This window comes from Thamnophis sirtalis, unplaced genomic scaffold, assembly GCF_051295495.1.
Source record: "Thamnophis sirtalis isolate CommonGarterSnake01/CBP01778 unplaced genomic scaffold, rThaSir2_p1.2 scaffold_3, whole genome shotgun sequence".
Classification (NCBI taxonomy): domain Eukaryota; kingdom Metazoa; phylum Chordata; class Lepidosauria; order Squamata; family Natricidae; genus Thamnophis; species Thamnophis sirtalis.
Genome location: NW_028261383.1, coordinates 143,728,812 through 143,750,812, shown reverse-complemented (window position 1 = coordinate 143,750,812; position 22,001 = coordinate 143,728,812). Strand labels below are relative to the sequence as shown.

The 22,001-nt window shown below is 40.9% G+C and overlaps 1 protein-coding gene across 1 annotated transcript in view; it reads right to left on the bottom strand.

The window, feature by feature from the left end:
- Positions 1-3,197: 3,197 nt before the first annotated feature.
- The window catches only part of UTP6 (UTP6 small subunit processome component), a 29,835-nt gene continuing 11,031 nt past the window's right edge, over positions 3,198-22,001 (bottom strand). The window contains exons 5-19 of the mRNA XM_087710322.1: positions 21,794-21,841; positions 21,032-21,095; positions 20,062-20,180; positions 18,502-18,579; positions 16,536-16,617; positions 14,686-14,767; positions 12,641-12,825; positions 11,342-11,421; positions 9,310-9,387; positions 8,999-9,178; positions 7,257-7,337; positions 5,742-5,851; positions 5,568-5,634; positions 4,722-4,794; positions 3,198-3,980 (exon numbers count right to left, since the gene is read on the bottom strand). Coding sequence (XP_087566448.1) covers positions 3,823-3,980; positions 4,722-4,794; positions 5,568-5,634; positions 5,742-5,851; positions 7,257-7,337; positions 8,999-9,178; positions 9,310-9,387; positions 11,342-11,421; positions 12,641-12,825; positions 14,686-14,767; positions 16,536-16,617; positions 18,502-18,579; positions 20,062-20,180; positions 21,032-21,095; positions 21,794-21,841 — 1,485 coding nt within the window. The 3' untranslated portion in view covers positions 3,198-3,822. The remainder of the gene's footprint in view (positions 3,981-4,721; positions 4,795-5,567; positions 5,635-5,741; positions 5,852-7,256; positions 7,338-8,998; positions 9,179-9,309; positions 9,388-11,341; positions 11,422-12,640; positions 12,826-14,685; positions 14,768-16,535; positions 16,618-18,501; positions 18,580-20,061; positions 20,181-21,031; positions 21,096-21,793; positions 21,842-22,001) is intronic.

The window sequence follows — 22,001 nt, the reverse complement described above, 5'->3', positions numbered from 1 at the left end:
GACTGGACGATAGTTGTTAAGAATTGCTGGATCCAAAGACGGTTTCTTCAGGAGGGGTCTCACCACCGCCGCCTTCAGCGCGGTGGGGAGATGCCCCTCCCGAAGAGAGGTGGTAACAACCGCCTGGATCCAGCCTCGTGTCACCTCACTGCTGTTGGCAACCAGCCAGGAGGGACACGGGTCCAGTATACAGGTGGAGGCACTCACAGCTCGCATAGCCTTGTCCACATCCCCGGAGGCAACATCCTGAAACTCAACCCAGAGATGGTCTGCCAGATCATTCCCCTGTGTCTCGGCTGGATCTGCAAGAGTGGAGTCCAGGTCCGATCGAAGCCGAGCAACTTTGTCCGCCAAGAACTGTACATACTCCTCAGCCTTACCCTGCAAGGGGTTCTCCGTCTCCCTCCTATTTAGGAGGGAGCGGGTTATCCTGAACAGGGCGGCTGGGCGGGACTCGGCGGACGCTACCAAGGAGGCAATGTATGATCTTTTGGCTGTTCTTAGAGCCCGAATATACTCCTTGGTGCAAGCTGTCAACAGTGCCCGGCTCGACTCGGACCTATCAGACCTCCACAGGTGCTCTAGGCGTCTCCTCCGGCGCTTTATCTCACGGAGCTCCTCGGTGAACCAAGGAGACCTCCGTGGGCCGCTGACCCGGAGGGGCCGTAGTGGCGCAATCCGGTTCAGAGACTCCGATGCTGCCGAGTGCCAGGCAGCAGCAAGAGTCTCCACCGAACTGTGGGCGAGAGTATCTGGAATAACCCCAAGCTCCGTCTGGAACCTTACTGGGTCCATAAGTCGCCTGGGGCGGAACCACCTGGTCGGTTCCTCCTCCCTACGGTGGGGGTTTGGCCTCCGGAAGTCTAGCCTCAGTAGGCAGTGGTCTGACCACGACAGGGGAATGATCTCATTTCCCCTCAGACCAAGATCATAACTCCACTGCTCCGAAAGAAATACGAGGTCGAGCGTGTGACCCGCTGAGTGAGTTGGGCCTCGAATTACTTGGGTCAAGCCCATGGCTGTCATGGAAGCCATGAACTCCTGCGCTCCATCAGAGTGTTCACCGAGCGAAGGCAAATTGAAGTCCCCCAGAACCATAAGCCTAGGGAACTCAACTGCCAGCTCGGCTACTGACTCGAGGAGCGAGGGGAGGGCTGCTGCAACGCAGTTGGGAGGCAGGTACGTAAGCAGCAAACCCACTTGACCCTTGAGGTCCAGCGTCACCAGTAGGGACTCACACCCGACAAGCTCCGGAGCAGGGATCCTACGAGGTACTAAAGACTCCCGGATTACAATAGCCACACCGCCACCCCTTCCCTGAGCTCTCGGCTGATGAAGCACCTGAAACCCGTCTGGGCACATCTCTACGAGGGGGACTCCTCCTTCTGTGCCCAGCCAGGTCTCAGTAATACATGCCAGGTCTGCGCCCTCGTCTGTTATCAAGTCCCGGACGAGGGGAGCCTTGTGAACAACAGACCTGGCATTTAGCGACAGCAGCCTGAGATCAGGGTCCTGACTACTCGCGCCATCTGACCTTGGAGTGGGATTTGTAGGGCCGGAAGGAGGGATCTCTGTGATGTAGCGAACCCTCCTTCCCCGATGATGGCCAGCCCTAAAGTCCCCGCCATATCTGCCTCTCCCTGTTATGACCGCAATGCTCCGACCCTCTCCCGTGGATGTAGTCCCCCCAACCACCCCGGTGGCCCCCGCAAATCCCACCAGGTCCTCCGAATCATACATACTCATTCACTCACTCAAACAATCCCCACGTAATAATTAAGAACACAAAAATACAACAGTAATAATAATAAAAAGTGGGATCATTCATTCAATCTCATACATACTCCTAACATATCCCAAACACAGTAAGAAGGAAAAAAATAAAAAGAAAAAGAAAGAAAAAGAAATAGAATTGCGCATTGATTATGTTGTTAAAAAGCGAGTCCAGATAGAGCCAAATGGCCTTCCATAATTAAAGTAATTAAAATAGGTGTTGTGTTTAGCGTCCAGTTATAGTCCGGAGAAGGTATGCGGGGGGGTAGATCGTATTCCCCTCTTCTATTGGCCTGGATAAGTCCAAAGAGTTCGGAATAAATAGAGGGGATAGGAGGTCGTCTTCCACCTGTGCTGCTCCGAATAGAGTTCCCAGAATAATAGTGGTGGGTGATGTTGCTGATGGTACTCAAAGTCAAATAAGGCTGAGCTAGCAGGTCTGGAACCAGATGAAACTGAGATAGCAGGACCAAAGGCAGATGGAACTTAGCTAGCAAGCCTGGGTAACCAACCACCACAATCAGATGTGGCTGGAGGTTAAAAACCCACCATAGGGGGGCGCCAGATGGTACGTGGAAGACACAAGGCAGAGCCCCACCGAAGCAAAGGGAGGCAGGAAGTGAAATGCGTCCAGGGAGCCACCTGCCTGGGCAGGGATAAAGAAGGGAGGAGGCAATACTGGGAGGGAAGTAAGGCTGGATGGAGAAAGGGGCCATCCGGAGGGGCTGGTGCAGCGTTGGGGGAAACCACACATCCACTATGCTCAGTCCCCCCACTAGTGTTCACATTATATGAAATGAATGTTTAAATGGATGATTCTTAACTGATTACCACTTTCCATATTTCTTCCAGGTTACTATCTACTAAATTCACTCCAGATCTTAGTCACAGCAATTGGACTGCGTTCAGATGATGATCTCTTTTAGTTCTAGGTAGATTCTGAATATTTAAAAGAACTTCTGAGAGATATCCAGGAGAAAAATTTAGACCCACTTTTTAGTCATCTTTTATAGCAGAGGTGTCAAACTCATATCATCACGGTGACATCACATGACACATCAGGACTTTTTTCCCTTTTGCTAAACCGGGCAGGGGCAAAGCCAGCAAATGATGCATCTGGCCCGTGGGCCGTGACTTTGACACCCCTGCTTTATAGCATTTCCTTATTAAATATTTTCTACAGATAGCTACTCTTGCTTAGGCAATTTTTCTCCATTTTCTTTTGCAGTATCTTTCACAGATCCCCTTGCATGCCTTTGAGACTTTCCTTCAGTCTTAATAATAGTTGTCTGGCAAGCATGGAAGACCATTCCAGAACCTTTATATTTATTTTCTATAAGGCTTTGTTGTTTGTTTTGGAAGTTTCAGATTGTTGTATGGCTGAAATGTCCAACCTAAAAGAGATGATGTCCACACTTTTACACTTGAAATATTCAGATTTTTATTTTGAATCTGTACATAATGTATATGCATTATTTTTTTTAAAAGAAATGTGCCTAACTTGATACAAATTAGCCTAACTTCAGTAAGGCTTTTTCTTGTTCTATCTTCCTCCCGAAATGCACCAAAATATTTTTGTCTAGAACAACTATATTTCAGTTTGCATCTGGACCAAGCATGCATGTTTTGCTTTCTACACAAACCACCCAAAACTACATGTTCCTGGAACAATCTACATGTGATTATTTACATTCGTTTGGCAGACAACTAATTTCTATTCACTAGCCAGAATGAAATCCAGTTCTATCACAATAATATAAAATATAAACAGATCCTATCACAAAACAGTAGCAAAATAAACTCAAAATTAAGTTTGTTCTTCCACTTTCCTTGAAAGTATATTTATATGTATTTTAATTAAAATCTAAAACTTACATTTCTGTTAACTCCAGTAATGTGGAGAGAATATGGATGTTAGGCAATTATTTAGGAGCAAGTAATTTATCCAGGGAACATCTATTATACACCTGACTCAATTTAAAGCCAAGAGTTTCCACAGTTGTTAGATTATCAAACAGGATAATTTGCCATTAGAATAAAAATAATTTCTCACAGGTGCCCAGCTTGCAGTAATGTATACTTGGAAATAAATGTTTCCACTTGTTCTCCCTGCAATATTTTCATAGCTCTCCAGTGAATACTGCCACAATTCTCTGGTTTGCCTTGAGAATGATTCAGCTCTTCTTTGATGTAATCCAGCCAAAGATCTTCAAAAAAAAAATCATAGTTACAACTGTAATAAAGGAAATGCTACAAAAGAGGCGATTCCCCAGGGCAAAAAACACATTGCCTATGTATTTGATTGGAATGTTGCAACTACACTGTATTCTGTAGAATGATCCTGGACGGATCAGAGACAATGACTGTGGTGACTTATGATAGATCAGAAGCTGTTGTGGACTTTCTGCATATAAATTACAATAAGGGACTGTTAACAGAGGGTTTTGAAATTTGGCTGCTTTTTTTATATGTTAACTATGTTTCCATATAGTAGATAGATGTCAGGCCAAATGGGTTGTAAATTGTAGACATTTATAAATGGTGTGTCTGCTTCACAAAGGGGGAGGAGTTATTATCTCTGAAATATATTTATCAGTATTCTACGGGGGGCGGGGCGACAATTTATGTATATGTATTGGAGTTTTTCATGCACATTTTTATGTAGTCTTGTTTTGCTTTGCTTTTGTATTTTTCCTTTCATTTCTTTTTGGAATTTGTATTTTAATGTTTTGAATAGAATTTAAAAAATGATGTAATGTTTCAACTACACAGTATTCTGTAGAATTCCAAGATAGACAGAAAGGAAAATCAGCAACTGCCACAATAAGCTCTGCTTGGTACATTGGGAGACTTGGTATCTTTTAGCAGAAAGAAGTAGGTGATTGCCACAGTTATAACAGAAAGACAACTGAGAATAGTCTTAGAAACCAACAAGTAAAAATTCTTACCAGGTTCTGTAGCACCAAATTCTCTCAAGGCACGTTCATAATATTCTCGGATGTTAAATATTTTACTGGATTCCTTTAAAAAATGGTGGGTGGTTACCATGCTGAACTTAACACATGCTGAACTCAACAATAAAATGACTGGAATAAAACACATTTGTCATGCAATCTCAATCATCTTTTGAAACTTTAGGCTGCCTTGATACATAAATCTTTTTTGGGCATTCCTTCCCACTTTCCTCGAGCAGTTTGCATGCGAACAATCCAGACCAATTGTGAGTTGCTAACCGGTTTACTACCAGTTTGCTTGGTTTGCATGCACAGAAGTGTCTGGGCGGATGGGGGAGCCTCCCGCCACCACTACCAGTTCAGCTGAACCAGGTTGAACCGGGAGCAACCCACTTCTGCAACGATGGATTTTCAAAAAAACTGGGCATGTACCAGTAATCTGCCTGTAACATTAAGGATTACTATTTCCAGGTGGCTTTTAAAATCAGCTCAAGTATTTTACTGTGGCCCAGTCCTAGCAGAGCATGCTTTTACAGAATAAAAAATACTAATTCCATTAGAAACCTCACATTGGTAAATACCTCTACAAATATTGCACACCATTCATTCATTTATTTGTGCTATCAAATTGGTAAATTTTCCACAAATATCACTGTTATTCATTCATTTGATTTGTTTAGCTATCCATCTCATGAGACTAGGTGGCAAACAAATTTAAAATAAAAATGCAACCATACATAAATTAAAACACATGGTACCTGAGAAAATGATATATTTCATAATGACTAACACAACCAAGAAATAGATCCCTGCACTCGTTCATAATACTTCTTTACTTACCTGTTCCTTTTCGATCTGAATCATTTTTTTGAAAAACTGGAGTGAAAATGGGCGGCATTCCTGCAGCCTAAGAGAGAAGTAATGGGGTAAGGCACCTGATTTTAATAATAAATGGGGATGGAAGAGTATAGAAAAAAGTGATTGAATAATGCTTTCAAAAGGAAATGTCCTAACCTGGTGAAGACTTGCTTTGCTTTCTTATAGCCACCGGTCCTATGAGCCCATTCAAGGTACTTTTCTTTCAGGGCTATGGAGTCAGCAGGAAGTGTGGCAACGAAAGATCTCTGCCGGTTAAATGTAAATGATTTTGAAGTCCATTAAATGATACAAACCTTTTAAGCATCCACAGTGGACTTTGAAGCTGAAGTCAAGAAGATCGGTTACTTTGTTCCTTGTGATAATTACCCACACCAAATTGGATCTATTGACTCGGCTAAAGCAGTGTTTTTCAACCACTGTGCCGCGGCACACTAGTGTGCCGTGACATAGTGTAAGGTGTGCCGTGGAGAAAACACCTTATATATAGTCAATATAGGCACAGAGTTAAAAAATTTTAACATTTTCTAATGGTGGTGTGCCTCCTGATTTTTTTCATGAAAAAAGTGTGCCTTTGCACAAAAAAGGTTGAAAAACACTGGGCTAAAGGATATACATAGGCTGGCAATCTCCTATTCATATAGTTTAGTAAGCCTACTCTGGAGAGTCTACAAACAGCCCTTGCTTAACAACCACTCATTCAGTGACCTTTTGAAGTTATAATGGAGCAAAATGAGGGGAACTTAGGGTAGGTCCTCGTAGTTGCAGCTGTATCAGATTCTTGTGGTCATATGATTGAGATCCAGGTTCTTGACAATCAGATTGCAATTAGAATGTTGCAGCATTCCATGGTCAGGTGTTTGCTATTTGCAACTTTAATTACCAGTTTCCAACAAGCAAAATCAATGGGGAAGCCAGCAGGTTCCAAGCTGCAATCACGAGACATCACACTTAAACAATGGCTTGGGATTCATTTATCAACAGTGACCGGAAATAATGGAACTGCATCACTAAGTGGCATGGTCATGTAACATTGTGCTTTACCATTGTGTTGCTTAGCAATAGAAATTCTGGTCCTAATTACCCTTGTTAACTCAAGACAACCAATACTTCTGAAACAATTCATTTGTAAATAAAAACTATGCTTTAATATGTTTATGTTACTCCATTTCAGGATACCATTTATGATCTTATAGCAGTAGCACTTAGACTTATATACCGCTTCACAGTGCTTTACAACCCTCTCTAAGTGGTTTACAGAATGAGCATATTTCCCCCAACAAACAAGGTCCTCATTTTACCAACCTCGGAAGGATGAAATGAAAGGCTGAGTCAACCTTGAGTCTGGTGAGATTCGATCTGCCAAATTGCTGGCAACCGGCAATCAGAAGAAATAGCCTGCAGTACTGCATTCTAACCACTACGCCACCACGGCTGTATATATTTTCAGCAAAACGTTTTCAGCATTACAACAGCCTCTGACTACAGATATGATTTTATATGATAGTTTTATATCCTGCAATATATTCATTTTTAATGCACAGGACATCATTAGTTCTAAAATTAATTTTTGAAATAATGGTGGAACCATACTTACTCTCTTTCCCAAATTAATTTCACAGTATGATTCATTTTTAATGAAAAATATGATACCTGATAGAGGGCTTCAGTCTCTGCTTTGCTGCTTGCACCTTCACTCCATTCTAGCCATAAATTCCATAGTGGCAAGGTGTCCTACAAGGAGGAATAATAATAAAAAAACAGGAGAAGAAAATATTGGATATGAGTTGTATAAAATATTTGTAATAATGTGAGACTGGAGAATGGCTGGTAAATTTAGTGACAGGAAAATTAAAAGGCACCAAAATTCTTGAAGTACAGGTAGTCCTTAAATTATGACTACAATTAAGCACAAAATTTATGTTGCTAAGTGAAACATTTGTTAAGTGAGTTTGACCCATTATACGACTTTCCTTGCCACAGTTGATAAGTTAGTAATACGGTTGTTAAGTGAATCTGGCTTCCCCATTGACTTTGCTTGTCAGAAGGTCACAAAAACATCACTCTAGGACACTGCAACCGTCACAAATATGAGACAGTTGCCAAGCATCTAAATTTTGATCATGAGACCATGGAGATGTTGCAATGGTTGTAAGCATGGAAAACAGGCATGTCACATTTTTCAGTACCGCTGTAACTTTGGAAAGTCACAAAATGAACTGTTGTAAACTGAGGGCTACCTGTAGTCTATCAGAAAATATACTGATGAAATTAAGGAGCCTCTCCTATTAAAAAGGACCGGACTAAATAAGTGAAGTCCTCCATTACACAGGCTACGCAAAAAGCTTTCAAAGGAACAAAAGGGGAACTCAGAAAATGAGCTATCTTATTAGCTTATTTCCATGGTTTATCTCGGGGATCTTTAAAAGATAAGAGGTGTGGGGAATGCAACTGGAATAGTACTGGAAGGTGTTGCCACACTGGAATGCCATGGCCTTGATAACAAGTGATCATTATCCTGTGGACAAGCATAAGCAGGTACTCATACCAGCCACTAGGGACAGTGGGACAGCCCACTGTTAGGTGCAAGAAGCCAATGAAAAAAGCTCTTTCATTGACCTCTACCAGGAGCACTATCAATTCATCTTTCCCTAGAAGGTGGTAAAATGTGACTTTGTCAATGCCACTCAACAGTTAATCTTATGAATGGAAAGAGCATTTCAGATCACTAAGCAGATTCGGCAAATGTGCTAGTTAGTTCATTTTAGACAACACAGACAGTCCTTGTTTACTGACCACAATTGGGAGTGGCAACTCTATCACCAAGCACAGAAAATTATATGACCACGATGGCTTATGACCTTACTTCACATTTGGTCTTTATGCAAATTGCACAGATCATTAAGTGAGCTATCACTTGATCACCACTTGCAATTCCACTTCCACATTCTCTATTAATTTTTCTGGTTGGAAGCCAGTTGCAGAGTGCCTGAATGGCAATCACATGACAGCAGGATACCGAAGATGTGCGGACTAGTTGAAAATCTTTCCCCCCCCCCCAACTACCATATCCTTGAACAATCACTAAATGAGGCAGTCAATAAGTGAGGATTATTTGCATGCATTTTTACTTGTAATATTTTAGAATTGCACAGTTTATTACTACATATTATTTTAATAACATGCTGCACTTTTATTAATAAGACTCCTTGTTATGATGGTAATCTCACCCAATTGATTTGACTTTGGTGTTGTATATTTGGTAAACTTTGCTGGTCAATGACTCAATAAGTGTTACTGTTATGGCTAGTTTCAGATGATTTTCATTTGTGAGTAAGGACTCCCAGGCTCCAAGTATTCCTTCCTACAACTCAAGGGCAGAAGAGAGCTCCTACCTTCGCTTTAACCACTTTGAAAGCCTCCTGGGCACAAGCAGCCACTTCACTGCTCTTCAGTTTCAGCAGCAATTGCAGCCTCATTTCCCACATATCCACCAATTGGCTGAAACGGTTTGTGGCTGCCGCAGCCACCTCTCTGGCCTTGTCTTCATGACTGAGTTCCAGCAGGAGCTGAATCTGAAAAGACGCCACACCAAAATAAGCACTGAAGGGTTGCTTCCAGGAATGGATTTCTAAGCTCCAAACCCACCCTTTCCGGTTTATGTGAGTAGGAGCTTTTCAAGGGCAAGGACCACATCCTTCCTTACCCACTGTTTATAGAGGGAAGCTGGCAGCAATTGTGATTCATGAGCTCGGCTGAAAACACTCTGCACCCTTTCCAGTCTCTGAAACAAGATGGACGGAATAAAAACACTTTTACTGCAGTACAAATGAGTCTTCATAAAATATCACAGAGCTTCTGAAGTCATGATGCTGAGTACTCATGGCTAAATTTTCCGGAACCATGTGTAGTCAAAATGATATTATTTGTGGCACCAAAGGAAAAAATGGTGGGTTTGAGAGAATTTCAAGGACTGGATAAATACCAACAAAAAGTTTTAAAAATTAAGGGGAAAAAAATCTTCTACCCACCAGGCTGATCAAATCAGTCTCTTTAGGGAACAATGAATCTTGAACTGACTTGATGGGTAGAGAAGGGAAACAGAAAGGATGAAAATTTGGAGATCCTGAAAACTGGCTTATCAGGCTGCTGCTCTAACGCTGTAGAGTAGGGGTATCAAACTCAAGGCCCGGGGGCTGGATCCGGCGTGCAGGGTGCTTACATTTGGCCCGGAGGGTCACCCTGGAAACAGTGAAGGACCAGGCCGCAGTGCCAGCAAAAAACAGACGGCCCCCATGGGCAGCCCTCCCGAGCACCGTTTTTGCTGGCAGAGGGTTTCAGGAGGCCATTGCAGCTAAAAACAGAGTTCAGGAGCCCATTTTTCACTGGCAGAGCACTCAGACCCCCAAAGGCGTGCCCCACCATGAGTGATGTCGAGCTGGCCACGCCCACCCTGGCCCCGCAAGGTCAAACACAACCTTGATATGGCCCTCAATGAAATCAAGTTTGACATCCCTGCTGTAGAGCATACCATAAGATTTTGCTGCAGAAGCTACGTAGCCCACAATCTTTCAGTTGCTCTTCCGCAGCCCTCTGCTGGGTCTTCTCAATGCAAATTCTCTTCCACACTACTGCAGCCATTGCCTCCATACTCCCTTGAACTTGAGAAGTGGAGGTGCAGTACTGGGCATGAATCTATGGCCAGATTAATAGCCAACTACAGTATGTATTATTACATGTGGCCCTCAGGGCTGAAAAGACTGTTCAGTCTTTCTGCAAAGCGGCCAACAACTGAATACTTAGATGTTACATCTATGATTGCATCACAAGCTGAACTAAAATCAGGAGAATCCAAGTCTACTTTAATATCCTTGCATCATTTTTTAAAGTTCCCAGCAGTTGTAAAATGTTATAATGAATAATTTTAAATATTATTTATTTCATTTGTATCATTTATTTTTACAAATAAGGTGGCAAACATACCTAATATTCCTTCCTCCTCTTGTTTTCCCCATAACAACAACCCCCTGAGGCTGATTGGGCTGAGAGTGAGTGACTAGTTCAAAGTCACTCAGCTGGCTTTCATGGCTAAGGCAGGATTTGAACTCAGTCTCCCACATTTTAACCTGCTGCCTTAACCACTAGACCAAACCGTCTCTCATTAACTTAGCTTAATTATAATAAATATTACTGTATATCACAAGATTCTTTGCAAAAGCTTCCTTTAAAAAAACCCCACCAACTAGCCATTCGTCATTAAGGGCATATATCAAAATTTTTACTTGCTTTTGATTTTGGAGCAATATAGCCATTTTGCAGTCCAACCTTAGAAATTAGGAGCCAATCATATAAGCTCTCAAGATGAGACTAGGTGTCTCTTTGTTTAAGTGAAGTACTATATTATTGAGTCATCAGAATAGGGTAGGTAGGTCAGAACATGCCTGTGTGGGCATATTGTAGACATTGGATGGCAATTCTGACCATGCCTCACTAAAATCATAAGAACAGATAAACACAGGCAAACTATACAAATCGAAGCCACACACGTTTCAGATCATTGTTTACTTCACTAAAGTCTGCCTATCTTAATCAAGCCTTAATATTCTATTTAATAAATCAATTTTCTAAAAGCTTTTTCAAGCTGGGAACTGAGGGACATCCTAGTGAAATCCCTCCAGGGGAAATAGCAGCATCAGTAACAGAAGAAACCTGTATTAATCCAAAGGCAAAGCATTTACCTTTTGCCTTAATTCTTCACTGTTGGTCTTCCGATTACATCTCTCCAAGGTAAACGTGACATAACACTTCCACATTTCCTCTGTGGAATTCAAAATACTTGTTATTTCTTCTGAAAACAAAAGTCAAATATACTTGCATTTACGAAGCAGAGTCTAACTTCTGAATAATCTGTTTCAAATCAGCCATCAGTTCTGCTAATTCATCATAGGTCTCTTTTCCTCTTTCAGCAGATGTGGCATTGCCACATTAAGCCTCAAGGGGGTGCTATGGCGCTCTGCATCTTCCTCATAAGTCAGCATACAAAGCCCACTGAGCTTCCTTGTAGAAACCACATGCAATTGACTTATAGAGACAATACCAAAGTATGACAAGGGAACTGTTAAGGACGCAAACTGCCATATCCTCCTCATGTTCCTTCTCATTTCACTGCATGAGTACATTAGAAACGAGTACTAGAAGATTTGAATGCGTGGACTTTAGGAAGAAAAAAAAAGACCTTTGCTAGAGAGGCTCTATAGGTACAAAATTGAAATAAAGCCATTTGCAGGCTTAATGACAGGAAGAGCCAGTCTGCAAAAAGTAGCCCATAGGAGGAAAAGAGGTGTAGAAAGTATTTAGGAAAGGATGCTCCCTAGTTTTCTGAAAAATAAAAATAAAGGGAGGGGAGAGGTGCAGGAATCTATTACCTAAGTCTTACAATAAAGCTGGTGTTTGTATTCATAGTTTGTGCTTCTTCCCTGAACTACCTCAAAGGACTCACAGTAGGAGACTCAGATAAGCAGAGTTTGTGGACACACAAAGACATGGGCGGAAAGTGCTTATCCACCATCCTTAGGTAAGTGCTCACAGGTATTCACATCTGCTGAAATTCCAGCTTAATTCCCATATAGACAGTGAAGGAGAGCTGAAATCATTTTGCACTACAGGTAGCCCTCGACTTCCCCCGTTGACTTTGCTTGTCGGAAGGCTACAAAAGGGGATCACATGACTCCAGGACACTGCAACTGTTACAGATGGGAGTCAGTTGCCAAGGGTCTGAATGTAAATCACATGGCCATGAGAATGCGGCAACGGGCGTAAGTGTGAAAAATGGTCATAAGTCACTTTTTAGTGCCGCTGTCACTTTGAACAGTCACTAAATGAACTGTTGTAAGATGAGGACTACCTGCATTTGCTGTTCTCAAGTCCATAGCTACAGAATGAAGCCAGAAATTCAGTTATAAGAATTGGGGGGGGGGGCGCAGAGAAAGAGGAGAAATAAACAAGTTTTAATATCTAGAGGGGGGGGAGAGTCTAACCAGTGGGAAGGTGTGTGATTGCCTCCTCAAATACAACGCAACACCGTTCTTCTTTGTGGGCAACCTCTAAAGCCTTGGACTCTTTCGACTTAGGTGCTTCTGAAGGAGGCAGGGATTCCATCTCCAGTTCCCGCTGTGCCATGAAATCCCACACAAGAGGATCATTGTCATACGTTGCCTGCAAACTAAAAGAAAAGTTGCATTTTGCAGTATTAGCTGTGAGCGACTCCCTTCCTATAAAGCTCTGGCGTAATTGCGAGTGCTTTTGTTCCATAAAAGGTAAGCAACCATAAGCGGGAACGTTTTGCTTATGCTAACAGAACTCACACAGCGTGCACAGAAACAGGAATAGGCCTTCAGCTAGAAGTACTTTGGATATTCCGAAGACTGGGAAACTACCACGCACTCTACACAAGCCGAGCGGAGTGATCTGGGAAGGAGATGTTCCTCCTTCTGTGTTCTACCTTAGAATTACATCCCTTCAGACTGGCAGCAATTTACCATTGACATGTTAAATACCTCCTAGAACGGGTGGTGGACAACTATGGCCCTTTTATGACCTGTGGACTTCAGCTCTGAGGATTGATGGCTGGCTCAGGAATTCTGGGAGTTGAAATCCACAGGTCGTAAAGGGGCCATAGCTGCCCACCCATCCCAGAAAACGGGAAACTTGGTACAGCAAGAAATGGGTTAGAGAGCACATTTTCTTTCCCATGCTAGAAGCCTAAAAGGAATTTGTACACACCAGTTATCTCCTAACCAAAACCTCTGTAGACACAACATAGTTATGAAGATCAAGGACATTTTTTTAGTGCAAGGGAGATTCATACCATAAATCCAAACAGATTTATGCTTATCAGTTGTTTATACTCAATGGTATTCACAGCTAAGATGGTGGACCCAGAATGAAAAGATTCGGGAGGCCCATCTGACCACAGAACGTATTTGATAATTTTATCTACTTTCTGTCTCAGCCAAACAAATCTCACCATCGTACTGTTGTAAGAATAAACAAAGTAAGCTAGGGCACATTGAGCTACCAGGTGAAAGGCAGGATGCCAACAAAAATAAATACAAATAGATAAAAGGGGGGGGTTGAGGAGAGAGACATGCTCTTTTCTGAACAGCAGCTCCTAAATTATGTCGTTTCTTACTACTATTTTTATTTTAAGTCACATAATTCACACAGGTACATAAGGCAAATCCAGACAATTAAAGGGGCAAATAAATATTTTCACACCATTGATCGTGGCCTGAAGAGGCTGATGTTTGTGGATATAAATGGCAGATGCTGTCCATTTCGGATAGCAAGATGGGCAGTATATATGTAGCATGTACGAAAATAAATAAAACAAATTACATCGGCTGTTAGATATCTGTTTAAAAGGAAGGCAGTGCTAATAAATGCCTAGACTTGAAGACATTTTCCTTTCTTAGGGTATGCTAAACCTGTCTTCCTTTCCAAGGATTGGAAAGCAGCTTATGTTTAAAAAGCTGCATTAGAAAACATTCACAATAATCAATATCAACATATATTCACCAGAATATCAAAGGTATCGTTAAAAACAACTGAGCACCATGAGTGGTAATAGAATATTTCAAAGCCCAGTCACTTTTAACCTATTTTCCCCTAGAAGGGAGCAAGGCTGATGCTGCAGTTCTCAAAGCTGAGTTTTTCACGGAAAGGGGGAATTTAAAAAATGGCTACAGCTTAAGAAATGAAAATCTGCCCCAACATAAGCCACTGCCAAGGACTCAATAATTTTACTTTTTAAACACATATTACAATCTTATAAATTAAAAGCAGAGCCAAGATAATAACAACACTTGCATTTTTGCACTGGGGCATTTTAGTTGGAGAGAAACAGGATTTGTTTTTGCTAGAGCCGAACCAAAAATGAGACCAGGTTTATGCAATTAATCTAATCCTGACTTCTGGAATATGGTGAAATAATTGTAAATCTTAAACATGTAGAATAGACTAACACATGATAGAATAATGGCTGCTGAATGGTAAGAGGGTGTAAACCGCACCCAGAACTTACTTTTCAAGAATTTCTTTCTGAAGATCTTGTGTAAAAGCAAAACGTTTTGCAATTGACAAAAGCGATAGTGCAAACTCTGCACCTATAATGAAGGAGGATATATCAATCAGGGCACTCTAAGCATCATAATCAGAATTGCAGCTCCCCTAATTGTACCCCTACCTCCTTGGGTATTCCCAGGCTCCTGGCCCCATCTAACATAAATGGGGTGCTGGCATGTTGCAAAATAAACTCCTTGTGCGTATTGTCAAGAACATATTCAGGCCCTGTGATTCTTATCTAGGGCATTGATGGCGAACCTTTTTGTCCTCACGTGCTGAAAGCACGCGTGTGACAGCGCACACGTGCCTGCCCACACCCATAATGCAATGCACAGTACCCCCGGCACATGCGTGTCCCCCTCCCTCCCATGGCCCATTTTGGGCCTAGCAGCCTCCATGAAGCCTCCTGGGACCAAAAACTGGGTGCGGGGAGGGGACCACATCCCTTTGCGCTCCCCCCGTGCATATATGCACGTCTCACACATGTGCAGCAGAGACCCAAAAATCAGCTGGCTGGTTGGAGGTGTGCATGCATGCGCTGGGTGACGGCTCGTGTGCCTGCAGAGAGGGCTCCGCATGCCACCTAGCATGTGTGTCATAGGTTCGCCATCACGGATCTAGAGTATGTTTGCTGTCTACATTTTGAGACCGGGTACATTGGTATTTTTCTCTTACTTAGATGCAAATCAAGTGTCAGTAATTAGATTTTCTTTGAAATGAATATTCTGTTGCAATTTGTGACATCAAATATGCAAGTTATTATCCTCAGACATTCCTCCTATTCATTTTCTTAGCCAATTACTTGTCTCCAAGTCTCATCAGCATTAGACACTTTATTAACCAACCAATGACATACACTTAAAATTCCAGATATGCTTATTGGCCCAAAGAAAATCAATGTTTTTAAAAAATTAAAGCATGTCTACCCTAAACCCACAAAAGGAAGTAAGAGAATTTTAACCTAAACGAATATTGCGTAGAGAAAAGGTATCTCCCCAGTGCTTGGAAAAAATACAGATAGTCCTCGAGTTATGACCACAATTGAGCCCAAAATGTCTATTGCTACGTGAGACAGATGTTAAATGAGTTTTGCCCCATTTTATGGCTTTTCTTGACTCAGTTGTTAAATGAATCACTGCAGATGTTAAGTTAGAAATCCAGTTGTTAAATGAATCTGGCTTCCCCATTGCCTTTGCTTGCCAGAAGGTTGTAAAAGATGTTCATGTGACCCTGGGACACTGGCATTGTCATAAATAAGAGTCTGTTGCCAAGCATCTGGATTGTAATCATATAACCGTGGGGATGCTGCAACAGACATAAATGGGAAAAATGATCATAAGTCACTTTTTTTCAGTGATGTTTGTAACTTGGAACAGTCCACTAAATGAACTGTTGAAGTTGAACAGGACTCATAGATAGCTGACTAGCTAATTTGTCTAACCAATCATTCTGAGTGACCAGATTTCGATGCATCAAGAAGGTACCATTGAGCTGTTTGGTGTAGTGGTTAAGGCACCGGGTTAAAAACTGGGAGACTGAGTTCCAATCCCGCCTTAGACAGGAAACCAGCTGGGTGATCTTGGGCCAGTCACTCTCTCTCAGCCCTAGGGAGAAGGCAATGGCAAACCACTTTTGAAATCTTACTAAGGAAACTGCAGGGACCAATCCAGGAAGTTGCCAGGAGTCAAAAATGACTTGAAGTGATCAAATATTTTAAAAAATTGAGATGAACTATACTCATTTTGAAAAGTAAAAGAACAACACAATGTACAAGCGGGTATGATTACAAGTTAAAGGGTAATAGGTTACCTTTGATTTTTTCAACTGCATTTCGGTAGACAATTCTAGCCAGTTCACCATTAAGGATGTCTTCAGAAAAACTGAACTCACCCTACAAATCAAGAGAAAATGGCTCTTTTATGATTAACATTTTTTTCTTGGATTTTTCCAGAGAAAACTTTACAGCATTGTCTGCAAACATGAACACAATCACCCTACAGGTAACCCACAAATGTAAGACAACTTCGGATTTCAAAAACCCTCAGCTATCTTCTGGAATGAGGCCAGAATGGTTGCTGGGAGAAGTGGGGGGGGGGTCGTGGGGAGGAACACAACTAAGAAGCGCTAACCCAGACCCCCACTAACCTCAATTTCTTGGGTCATGGGAATCCCAACGCTCCCATCTAGGATGAGCATATACACAGACTAGTTCTAATGGAGATGAGCATATACAAAGACCAGTTCTACTGGAGAAAGCAATCTTGAATGGACCTCAAGGCCAAGCCATTTAGGGTACTCTAAGGGTCAAACCCAAAATTTTGGATGATAACCCCAGTGACAATGCCTGCAGTGGAATTTGGGAGGAACTGCTCTTATATATCAGCAGGCCAGCCATTGCTTTCTGTACCAGCTTCTGAGTAGTTATTTTCATACTGAACATTCTCTGCTGTGGAAAATAGAACTAACTCTATCTGTCTGTCTGTCTGTCTGTCTCTCTCTCTCTCTCTGTCTATCTATCTATCTATCATCTATCTATCTATTAGTGGGGAAGGCCATCATACAAAACAATTAACTGAGCTCAGAACTGAAAAGAATATTCCAAACTGATTACATATATTGAAAATTGGCATAGTCATTTTCTTTCCTTTGTCTTTTTTTAAATAAAGGTGATTTGGCAGAATTAAACCATACGTCATAATCCACAAAAGGCTTTCTTCTTTAGTAGAAAGCCTTGTGACATTCTGATCTTTCTATCATACTCTGTCAAACTTGATCTATCATTCTTAATAAAAAGCAAATGGTGGTACAGAATCTTGAACTCTAATATTCAAGTACCTCCTAATCAATTCCATCTTTCAGTGAGATTCAAATCAAGGCATCATATTCTTCTTTCCCTGATATTTATTAGCATTGCCATATATACCTAAAAAAAAACATGCCTGGAATTAAGGGGGGGGGGGTTACAGTGTTTCCATGAGAAATCAATTGCAATTGATTGGGGGGCATTGTTAAGAAAAATGAATATCTCTTCTTTAAACAATATTTCTAACATAGCCCAACAACAGCATTACCACATCTAATTTTAAGTCATGGTTTACCTTTCTGGTACAGTTGCTTTCAATGAGCAACTGAAGGGTAGAAAAAAGGCTTTAAAAACAAAGACCTATCACAAAACTCCAGCCCTTGCTAAGGATCAGATCCACACATCTTTTACAAACAATGTAAAACATTTTTTCCTCATTGGTTTTTGGTGCTTAGGCATTGGAAAGGCCATATTGCTAACCTGCTACAAAATCTTGGAATTGGATGGGTTCTAATTCAATGAAAGGAGGATCGAAAATAGGTTTTAAAAAACAACAACACCTGGTACATGTTTATACAGGTTATGATCTCTAGAAGTGCAAATGGAAGCAATGAAATTTTGTGATATCGTCTGCACCCCACCTTTCATAACAACCACTGCCTACGGATAAAAGTCCTTCCACTGTTTATCTGCTGTGTTTTCACATTCCTGATTTAGCAATGGAAGGACATCAAAATTGGGCAAGAGAAGAATGTGGGAGAGTTTCTTCTTAATCAGGCAATCTGCTTTGAAGCCCAGGTGCACACAACAGATAGGTGCTGTTGGATTCATTTATTAAACTATAGCAAGTGCAGGAAAGCATTGCACAAATATGCAATAATTGTTCTCACCATTAACTGAATGCTTCCACTTGACAATTTAAATTAATAAGTAACACAGAGAGAAATATTTCCACTAACAATGATTTCTTACTAAATCTATGTTTGCTTGCTCAAATTCTTTCTTCTCTTCCCTTTGCTTTTCTACATGCATCAGCTCCATTCTAAAATACTAGGAAAGGAAAAGAAAAAGGAAGGGGAAAGAAAAGGAAAATGGGGAAGGGGAAGAGAATTAATAATGTATCAAGATATTCAACATTACAAAGAACACAATCATAGCTTCCTGGTTAAAAAGCAGCCCTTATTAATACTGTGCTTAAAGCACTGTTAAATAGTTTATGCCACAGGATATTTGTATCCTGTAACTAACCAAGTCGCATCCTTTAACAATGAGTGCAAGGACTCAAAATTATATATGCACCCCAGCAACACTTTTGTCTTGATTAATTAGGTCAGTTTTGTGGACTGCCTCTCTTTCTCCAACTACTGTCATTTAACCAGAAAAAGCCTTCAGAAAAAAATAATATCATAATTGAAAGATAGGAATACATCATTGGAATTTACTGCTGCCAATAGCTTGCCATATATGGACAGTGTACATGGCGTTCAAATGTTAAGAGCATGAAGACAACCTGACAACATAACTCCAAATGCAAATGTGTTGTCTTTTGGCTGGTGGGATTTTTAAAAAAAACTAACATTTCTTCTGCATTTCCATTAGGCAAAGAAAAACATGGTTTTCTCATTTTTGCTAAAAAAATATTTTTTTCCATTATACGTATAGCAGCTACTAGCATTACCTAACCATTACTGAGGCAATATAATGTGTGTGTCTCTATTAGTACTATATTGGAAGAACAATGATCGGATAATTGTCAAAAATACTCTCAAGCTGCTGATTAAAAATGGCACTGAAGACCATCTGGGTGACTTTGGGCCAATCACTTTCTCTCAACCCAACTCACAGCACAGACTTGTGGGGAAAATAGGAGATGGAAGGTGGACTGTTATATTTGCCGCCTTGAGTTGTATAAGAAAAAAAAGTGGGATGAATTTTATTTTATTTTTAAATCTACCTCTTTTTCTCCTGAAACATATAAGCATAGAGGAAGTCCTCCTTAGTGACTGCAACTGGTACTGGCAACTCTGCCATTAAATGATGTGGGTTGCTAAGCAAAACATCATGTGACCAAACTTGCCACATTACTTATGCTGTGATCGTTAAACAAATCACCCACATTACCACAACTTGTGTTTTTACTGCCATTGACTTTATTTGTCAGAAGACATTTATGAAACATACAAATAGTGCTCACATGACCATGGGACACGGTGATGGTGGTAAATGCCCACCACTTGTGAAGTGTCTGAACCTTGATCACATGACCACAGGGACGTTGTAACGGTCGTGGATGTGAGGTCATAAAGTTGCTTTTTCAGTGCTGTGGTAACTTTGAACAACTGCTAAACAAGGCAGTTAAGCAAGGTCTACCTGTACACCCAAGAACACCTTATAATCTATAACTCAAAGATAAAATTTCCCAGCAAAGATGAACAACCCTGATGATATTTTATTCTTCGTGACAAGGAACAGATCATCGTATTTGCCCTATACGTTACCGCAGAGAGAAGGGAGAGAGAACCACCTGCCTACCTCTTGATAAAGTTTAGGAGAGTCAGGATGGAAACGCAATGCACGAAGGAACAACTGCCGAGCACTTTCTGATGACAGGCGGTCTTCCATCTCCCATTTTGCAGCCGTGATCCACAAAGCTGATCAAAGAGACAGAAAAGATTATAGAAGACAGCCAATACAAGAATGGGGCATCAAATTAGAGATCAACCCAAAAAGAAATGCTTAATCTTTGCTATTTACAACAGCCAAGCCAGCATGGCCAAGGAAGAGGAAAGTTGTAACTCAGCAATGTGGGAAAGTCAGAGGTTCCTATTCCGTGCTAGATAATGTTACTATGATTCCTAGACAAAATGATGCATTGTATATCCAATATCATATTTCAGCATGGGTCATGTCTTTCATTTCCGTAACACTTGAAATATATTCATGTCAAGCCACTTCTGTAAAAGCCAGAATTATCAAAAATTCCCATTATGTGTGTGTCTGTATGTGTCTAAAAAATGTGAAATTAAACCACGTTTAAAACAATACAGGTAGTCCTTGACTTATGGCTGGTCACTTAGCAACCATTAAAAGTTACAATGGACCACCCCAAAAGATACTTACAATCCAGTTCCAAAGTTTGCAGCATCCCACGATCACATGGCTATAAATTACCGCAGATTTGTCAAAAACTAGCGTTAACTTCCAGTTTGCAGCAAAAAAAGCCCCATGGCGAACAATACATTTTGCTTAATGACCACAGCATTCACTTAATAAAACTGCCACAAAAGCATATTAGAACATTGGGTCTAGTTCTATAATCTGCTTTATGACCATAGGTAGGCTTCATTATGGTCACAAGTTGAGGCCTAACTGTAATTAAAAACATATCAGAAAAACCTCTCAGATATCCTCAACTTCATCAGCCAAATTCTGTTTAAATTCTGTTAATTAAAAAGATTTGTGCTTCTTGCAAGAACTATGAACATGAAGATAACCCATGTACCTGGTTTGTTGGGATGAAGGGCTAACATGGAAGAAAACACCTTGCTCAATTGTATTTTCTTGTTCTATAAGGAAACAGAAACCTGATTGTAGTTATGCATTTCAATATGAAACCAAATTATTTTCACCGCAGAGGACTTGAATTTTCTTGATCTAACAAGAGTAGAGACAGATGCAAGCCTTCAAAGGATTGAAGCAAGGATTGAACTCACTATATCTACATTTTCCATAATTAAGATTGGGAATGGTTGGGAATAATTAAATAGCACTAAATTTGGAAAGTAAAAGAAACAATATCCCTATTCACCCAGAAATGTACATATTCTCTTCCTTCACCCAGAAATGTACATATTCTCTTCCTTCTTGGCAGATTGTATGGGTTAATTGACTTAGCTTAATTAACAAACAAACCAATTTTGATTCTACAATTTTCATATGGCAAAGATTCTACGGCAATACTTGATATAATTTCCAGAAGGGTAAAAGGGTAAAATACTTCACTAACAGCGCAAGTCCCATAAATGAAGTATCAAAATTAAGTATTTTGTCCTGAATGACTATTTTGCCCACACCTGATGGTTTTGCTTCCTGCCCTTAACTAATTCCTCTGGAGAGCCAAAACATTTTATACTGCAAATGCTACATTCAAGCTGCATATTCCAATAAATGGGACAGTGCACCACTGTATAAAAAAATTAAAAGGAGGAAGCTCAGTTCAAATAATAAAATACAAGCTGATTACAATAAAATTATATCCACTCACCCATTCCTTGCAAAATGCAATATGAGACAGCCACAGCTGAAGGTCATCCTGTTGGAGCAAGAGAAAGGGAAAAGGAATCAGCTGAGAACTCATGACCACTAGTTCATTCCAATACTCTCTAGATCATCAGGAACTGGGAGGAAAAGAAGCAAACCAAGCAAGCATTTAGAAATGGGAGGTGTCTATGCAGATATAAGTAGTCCTCAGC